This window comes from Humulus lupulus, chromosome 8 (genome assembly GCF_963169125.1).
Source record: "Humulus lupulus chromosome 8, drHumLupu1.1, whole genome shotgun sequence".
Lineage (NCBI taxonomy): Eukaryota > Viridiplantae > Streptophyta > Magnoliopsida > Rosales > Cannabaceae > Humulus > Humulus lupulus.
Genome location: NC_084800.1, coordinates 59,613,583 through 59,621,486, shown reverse-complemented (window position 1 = coordinate 59,621,486; position 7,904 = coordinate 59,613,583). Strand labels below are relative to the sequence as shown.

The 7,904-nt window shown below is 35.5% G+C and overlaps 1 protein-coding gene across 1 annotated transcript; it reads right to left on the bottom strand.

The window, feature by feature from the left end:
* Positions 1-2,782: 2,782 nt before the first annotated feature.
* LOC133797423 (protein IQ-DOMAIN 17-like) lies at positions 2,783-5,833 on the bottom strand. Its single transcript, XM_062235319.1, has 5 exons — positions 5,212-5,833; positions 4,830-5,102; positions 4,476-4,721; positions 4,065-4,202; positions 2,783-3,956 (listed from the first exon to the last, which is right to left on the bottom strand). Exons 1-5 carry the CDS (start codon positions 5,293-5,295, stop codon positions 3,135-3,137), a joined length of 1,563 nt encoding a protein of 520 aa, XP_062091303.1. The 5' UTR covers positions 5,296-5,833; the 3' UTR covers positions 2,783-3,134.
* Positions 5,834-7,904: the final 2,071 nt, after the last annotated feature.

The window sequence follows — 7,904 nt, the reverse complement described above, 5'->3', positions numbered from 1 at the left end:
TTTATTAATGTTATAAAATATATGGTTTTATTATTTTTAAATAATTATCATGGAAAAATATCTCAAAAATATTATATTTTAATTTGTTTAATTATTTATTTTATTTTATTTTAAGTTTAAGTTGTGTTTACATTCTACCGTTAAATGTAAGAATATTCCGTTAAAATTAACAAAAAAAATCCGTTAAAACTAAGAATTTTTATTATCTACACACTTTTTATATAAAAGAGATATATATATAGTCTTTCATCATTGGCACTATGCTTTGTTTGGATGTTTCAGATTTTGTATACCATTTATATATATATATATGAAAGACTTCTCAATGATTATTACATATAGATGGGTACTAACAATTATGATATGTGGTACATAGTGACTTGGTATACCAAGTCACCAATAGGTAAATATTTTTTTTCTAAATTAATTTTGAATTTAGTTTTTTTTGTCATAATTAATGTTATTTCCAATCAAAGAAAGACACTAACTATATTTAGAAATTTACATACATTTGAAAAATGAAAAAGTTTACAATATTATATTTTCATCATAAATACATATTTTTTATCAGGTAACCCTTCCAAAAATTTGAAAAAATGAAAATTTATTTTTAGAAATATTAATTAACAACTATAAATATAGTTCATTAATCTTAATCTAATAATTAATATTAAAGTAACTATTTATAAGTAGTAAAAAAATACACGCATCCATATATATATATATATGCATACATTGATATGTAATATAAATATGATAAATTTCATATATTTCAAACTTTTTTCTTCTTCTCTTAGGCTTGAATGCCACGTTTGAATATATGTGTAATCATCATATTTAGTTCTAGTTAGGCATATATGATATAGCATATACATTATGCGAATATGAATTTTTTTTTTTTTGGGCATATAATTTTTTGTCTGAATTAGCGTTTTGGATTTTTTTTTTTATGTAAACATCCATGTTGAACCGAATTGTTGATGTATGTTATTATACCAACGTTGAGATTTATAAAATTAAAGAAAATTTGCTTGTACTCTTATTTTAATTTGAGAGCATAACCAGAAGAATTTTATGATTCATGACTATATTTTACTTTTGAAGACCTTTTATAGCTTAAAAAACCTAGAACAAAGTAGATCATGACAAATATGAAAATTCATTTTTGATCTTAAGTGAATTTGAGCAGCATAACAACATGTAAAAATAAGATTTTCTCATTTCCTCTTTGATTATATCGTAATATCTCACTTTTGAAGACAAAAGATCGTTATATCTCACTTTTAAAGACTTTTTGTAGCTTATAAAGCCTTTGTGGCTTATAAAACCTATGTCAGAGTAAACCAAAGACAAAATAAAAAAAATCCATTGGAAAAGAAAGATGTTTAAAATAAAGATAAGAAATTAAGAGCAAACCCTAAATACGTACTTTGTAGAAATGAAGATGAAAACTAACTTTCTCTATATTTTTGTCTAACTGTATTTTTTAATCGTAATCTCTCTCAATTGAGAGAGTTTTCTTCTCGGTCAGATAATGAAAGAAGTGGAGTAAAGAAGAGTGGGGAGTGATTAGTGGTGAGAAGTTATTGGTTAGTGGAGAGAAAATTTGAATTATTCTTTTTCTTTTTCTTTTCTCTTCTCTCTTTTTTTTTTCTAACCGATTCTTTTTTTCATTCTTCTTTTTATTTTTTTAATAATAAGAATGATAAAAAAAAATGGTTCAACAATAATCTTATAAAATAAAAATCACTAAGAAGCTATTTGAGCTCAAGATATAAAGTAAGTGTACAAGGGATTCAATTAGAGTACCAAATTGGTTCTTTTAAAAAATGATATAATTTTCGATATAGGCATTATTTGACAAAATGCGCTCCTCGAAATCTTAATTTTAGAAACAAAGTAACGAATAAAATAAATTGTCACTCATCTAATTTCGTAGAAGAAAACCTTTGCACAAAAGAAAACTAGACAACCCATGTCTAAAGCCTAAATAATAAATGTACCACATAATTAGATGTCTCATTTAAAAATTCTGTGGAATATATCGTAGAGATTTATTGAAGCTTTTATATTTGAATAATTAATCAATGAACTTCTTAGCAGGTCCATTAATTTCATATGACTTTTAAGGTCTACATGCAACACAGTCAAAGATTGATGAATTTGCCTTTGGTGTTTGTTGGTTGGATTTTCCTTTTGGCAAAATTCAATTGACTTTTCTTCTTGAACACTAACATAACACTTATTCTAAATGCTAGCTGCAAAGGCACCGGATTATTCTCTATTATTATTTTCAATTATTATCTTTAAATTAACTTGGAAAACACAACTCCTCCAAGCTCCAGTAAATTATTTTTAGTTGGACTTGGAGTGGGATACAACTTTTAAAAGGGCATTTAATCTCAATTTCCAATGATTTTCTCTATTAGTTACCATTCAAGTACGCTCTACAGATAGCTACAGTTACAAAGGCGTACTATTCATACTAGACAGAGAGGGCCAGAGGCAGATAAGGTCCAGTATTAGTGCCATTACTAAATTGCACTGTGCTAAGGTTGGTGGCCCTATCATTATGAATTTCTGTGAAGAAAGAGACTTTGGTGATAAGAAAGAATCGTGGGGTCCTGTGTAGTCAGTTCTTTTATTGGTGTCACCCAAAGCTGCGAACAGCGGCATATGATCATGGTAAAAGATAAGGCCTTTAGAAAGAAACGAAAAAAGCTACGATCAATAATTCTTATGAAAAACATTATAATAACAATAATAATAACAAAGGGGAGTGTCATTCACAAAAGGAAACAATCTCTATATATATAAAGACTTGAAAAATCTACTGGTCTTGTGGGGAGGTCAGAGAACTACATCTTAATCACAATCTCAAACTAAAAAAAATGATTAGTGAAAACTAATTAATATATAGTAGTTCTTCTCTTTAAGAAGAAAAACTAATGATGATGCTAATGATTGGTGAAGATGTGTGAGTTTTCTGTCACAAAAGCAACAATTTCTAAAAGACTAAACCCAATCGTTTTGGTGGGGTCTGAAAGCTACAACTAAATCACAATCACAAACTAATAAATTAAGAAAATGAAAACTAACAAGTGTCATTTAACTTGATCTTCAAAGCTTATTAATTACCTCAGCCATCTTCTTAGATCACTAGTTGAAGAAGGAGAAATCTCACCACCGAAGCTCTCAGTGTAACAAGATGAATAGTTAGACTGTTGTTCCACTCCAGCCAAATGTGAACAGGTAACGCTCTTAAAGCTCGGACTCCTCAAGCTATTATGGCCATAACTTCCGTACACCATTCCACCACCATAAGGATCCGGAACTGGGAAAGAAAGCCTTTTCTTCGCCGCAGACCCACCTCCTCTTTCCCTCTCCGGCGTCGACGGTCTCTGCCTCGGAGCACTCTGAGACCGAACCCGAGCTTTAGCTGACTCTGTTGCAGCCATGTAATTTGGTACTGTGGGGCCAACATTAGCACTAGCAGAGCTTGTTGATGTTGATCCAACTCGGCCATTGTAATAGTAGGTGGACCTTAAGCTAGGTGTTTGAGATGTGTGGAAGCTTTTGTCTTCCCTCCCACAACGAGGGCTGGCTGATCGTACTTGAAGAGGCCTAGTTTTAGATGGTGAGGGCGTTACAGGGGAATGGTGGTGCTGATTTTGGTGAGATCTATGGAGAGGTGAATTGGGTCTTTGTCGTTGTTGTTGTTGTTGATGCTGCTGATGTTGGTGGTAATTGGGATTTGACCTTCTAAGATTGGGAGCTAAATATGAATAAGGCTGGGAGGTATCCATTTCGACGGTCTTGATGGGGTCTCTCTGGTCAGTTGAAGCTCTTGCTCTGGTCTCCCATGGTTTTGCAGCCATCCACCGGTCAAGCCATTTTGGTCTCTCTTCAAGCTCATCTTCGTTGCCCATTGAAGGGCTTCTACCATTTCTCCATATCTTTTTAATTGAGAGTTGTAAAAATTGCACTAGTTTAAGCTCATGTAGAGGTTGAATGAAACAGAGAAAAGTAACAGAAAAAAAGAGAGAAAGTTAGTAAAATTAAACCTGTTGAGAGAAAGCCTGGGATGAATTCTTGTCACGCTTCATTGCAGCTTCTTTTCTGTGTTGTAACATGGCTTTTACTTCCTCGACAGTGTGAGGCCGTTCGTCCCAATCATCTGCAACGCTACTTCCCTCTCTCGACTGTGATGCATGACAAGTAACAGTCAAAAGTCGTTAGAATAAGAGTTTGGAAGCATTGTTTTAATATTTTTAGCCTTCGTCTAAGCCAAAGGTACTTACTTACTCCCAGTACTTTTATTTGAAACCAAGGTAAGGAAGAAAAGTACTGATTCAAAGTAAAACCATAAAAATCAAAGCCACTTAAGTTTGTAACGAAGACGAACACGAAGTTTTTGACTGCTTTTAAGAATTTTATCTTGAAGAGAAGGATGTTGCTTTTCCAATGAAACTCACCATGGATTTTCTGTCCGAGATGTCTTGAAGGTGCCGCGAATCAAATACGCTAGTGGTGTCACTGAATGTTGACTTTCTACTGCCGTCATGGGAGAGCCTCACGCGTTGATCCAGTATCCGAGCCTGAACTCTAACCAGAGCTTGCATGCATTTAAGGGTCATCTTAGCTTGCTTTCTCACATTGTGACCCCTCACCAAAGCCTGCAATTTCACTAGCCCTTTAAGCGCTCGAAGAGCTCTTCTTGCCTTTAAGCACACAAAAACAAAGCAAATCATTCAAAATTGCAGTTTCTCAGATTTTTTTTACAATCTGGGGAGAGAAGCAGAGGTTTTTAGATCTATTTATTCACTTACCAAGTATCCCCTAAAAGCCGTTTGTATAACAATAGCAGCATAATGTTCTCTAGCTTGATAAGTAGGCCTAGAAAGCCGAGCCACCTCTACCGCCGCCTGAGCCGTGGCCATTGCAGCCTCGGCAGTGGCCACCGCCATAGCAAGTGCATGCGTTTGCTCAGTCGAAACTGATACATGGGCCGTAGTATTACTCGGTTCTTGTTGATTTTGCTGTGTCACTGTTTCTTGTTGATTTGTTGGCTTTCTGAAAATCCACCGTCGTTTCTCTCTTTTCTGCACAAGAAAAAATATTAGAAAACCGCCATATACTGATCTGCGAGGTAAGTGGTAACCAAAAGATATTCCCTTTCAACAAGAAGAAAGATACACATAAAAACAAGACCTTTTCTAAGTCGTCCTCTTTATTAGGAGATCTGAATGCCCTTTTCACAGCGGTCAACCATGACGAGCCTCCTTTCTTCCCCATCAGAAAAAGAAAACAAGGATAAACCCAGCTGCATTTGCAGCTCTTAATCAATGAAAGATCACAGAAAAGCCAGAACACAGTATATGAGTCCGGTTAAAGATATCATGTAGTGATCAAGTTTTGTAGGGTAGTGCGCAGCTCTTGAACTCAGTGAAAGAGAAAGATATTTAATTCAAGTGAAAGGGAGAGAGATAAGAGGGTGTGACGTCTCACTGAAGAGCTGGCGCTGAGGAAAAACTACAATAGATTCAATCAAAGCATCAATATTATTCCCTCTTTGAGAAGATAGAAATAGAATTTAACTAAGGGCTAAGTCTATGGTTGGGTGTTCTTGGTTCGTATTTGTGACATGGAAAACAGTGGTGGATTGTGTCAGAAAGTACGTCAAATAACTCTTGCTTAGGCCTTAAATTATTAAAAATTCAACAGAGTGGAGTGGAGGAAGTGAGAAAATGTGAGGCAGGGACAGAGTCTATGGTGGGGGCATTGAGTCATTGATTTCGAGGTATTTGAAAGCCACGAGGGAGAGAGCACGTTGAGGAGCTACTAAAAGTGCTACAATAGAGGCAAAAGCTGTATCCTTTTACAATTTCTTTTTTCTGGATAAAGATGATGAAAAATTAATGGGGTTTGAGTTGCTGTCATTACCCTTTTCGAATATTATTAACTTTAAAAGTAAACCAAAACAAAAAACAAAAAAAGAACCCAGCTTGGCAAGCACCTCTCATGGAGTCACGTGGCTGTAGCAGGAGTGTAGGGGAAATATCACGTGCTTGCTGGTCCATGGTGGTTTGGTTCTCTTTCTCCTAAATGTCAAAATCAAGTAGATTTTTAATTACTGCAGTCAATGTGCATGCAGCTTTTGATGGGACTCTCTACTGCGGTACGTTGTATAGTGTCCTCCCTGGGCTTTGTTTAATTAGGCCTCATTTGTAGCAATAAAACAAGCACGTTGCGATCACTTGCACGAAGACCAGTCAAAGCTCCTTGCCTGGATTTTATGTTTATATTAATATTATAACTTTTGATCTCATTCCGAAAAGCCAATCCTTACGACGAGAACCTCTTGACACTGTACTGTTACAATAAAATCCATACATATATTTAATGAGAGGGAGCAGACTATCCATTGGAACAAAATTGAATATAATGAGAAATGTGGTTTGGTACACCCTTGCCAGACTAAAAAAATGATAATAGTGATGTAATAATTTAGTTTAATAAATCATATTTTTTATATATATTTTGAGTACACATATTACTCATTTTTAATATATTGTGAATGGTGTTATTTGTTATTTTAAAAGTGTTGACGCCGTTTTTCGTCAACAGATAAAAGAAGAGAGCACGTAAACAATTAAAGACAATGGCTAAAAGAAACAAACGAATCAGACACACGGTTTTTACGTGGTTCAGCAGTTAAATCTGCCTAGTCCACGAGTCTCTGTTATTAATCTCAAGATTGTCTCTGAACAATTCTTTAGCATGAATTCTCCAGAGTTTTCTCTCAAGGATCAGAATTTCGGTCCTTTACAATGGTGCATGACTTCTCTATTTATAGAGAAGGATGCAGAATACTATCCCACATATTTTGGGTAGTTACTCTTTTGTGAATAAAAATAAATGGCTTTAAATGCCAATAATCAGATATAAAAGGAAACTTTCCCCAAAGATCAGGAAACGCATAACTGACTAAATAATATCCCACGATTCTTGGGGATTTACATCATTAAATGAGGATTACATCTCATATCTACAATACTTGTTGATATTCAAGGTGATCATAGCGTATCTCCAAGGCTTCAGCATCTCAGGTTTCACGTCATTGTGCGAGCCACTGACATCTCCCGAGCTAACATTGCTTTCGAGATAGCATATCGAGCTCGAGATCCCTGCTCCGAAGTTGTTCCTGAAGATGAGGGGCTCTCAGAGCTACCTTTCGATATCGAGATCATTTCGAGGTCACTACACTCGAGGTCATGTATCATACTTTGCAGGCTCGATTTACAATCGTAGAGCATACCCTAACCCTCACGAGACCATTTAATGCGAACTCAGCTTTCGAGGTCATATTTACTATGGCTCGAAATCTGGATATAACATTTTGCCCCCTCAAAAGTATTTGTTCGAGTCCTAAGAGAAGGAAACTTTTGAACTACTCTTTCTGGGAACCATACCGTCACACTCTTAAAAATGGACACGTGCCAGATGGGTATTGCTCACCTTAGGTACTTGAGTACCTTGGGAACACGCCCACGATCGTTCGTTTGGCAACTTTTCGGCGCCATCTTATCACCGATTCCCCTCCATTCGATCTGTTGAGGATTTTAACCAACGCTCCTGATCGATTTCAGTTTTCCCACCTATATATATAAGATCTCCTCTTCGTCTTCTTCTTTACGTTTGTTCATTGTAAACCAGAAAGAAAAGAAAAAAAACAAGAAAGCCAGAAACTTTCTTAAGAAGCTTCCATCCCGTGCATGTTTTCTCGACCCAAAAAACAAAGGAACCCTGGTCTGTTCGAGTCAGTGAGTTCTTTCTTGCAACCTCTTCTCCACTCGACGATTTCGCTGCACTCACCATCACTGTGTAAGTACGCCATTTTTGTT

Excerpts from the sequence above, each read along its gene's own strand:
- LOC133797423 (XM_062235319.1), bottom strand. The coding sequence starts at position 5,295 with ATGGGGAAGAAAGGAGGCTCGTCATGGTTGACCGCTGTGAAAAGGGCA. Across the intron at positions 4,722-4,829 it reads CGGCTTTTAGGGGATACTTG|GCAAGAAGAGCTCTTCGAGC; the intron begins GTAAGTGAATAA and ends GTGTGCTTAAAG. Across the intron at positions 4,203-4,475 it reads TCTCGGACAGAAAATCCATG|TCGAGAGAGGGAAGTAGCGT; the intron begins GTGAGTTTCATT and ends CATGCATCACAG.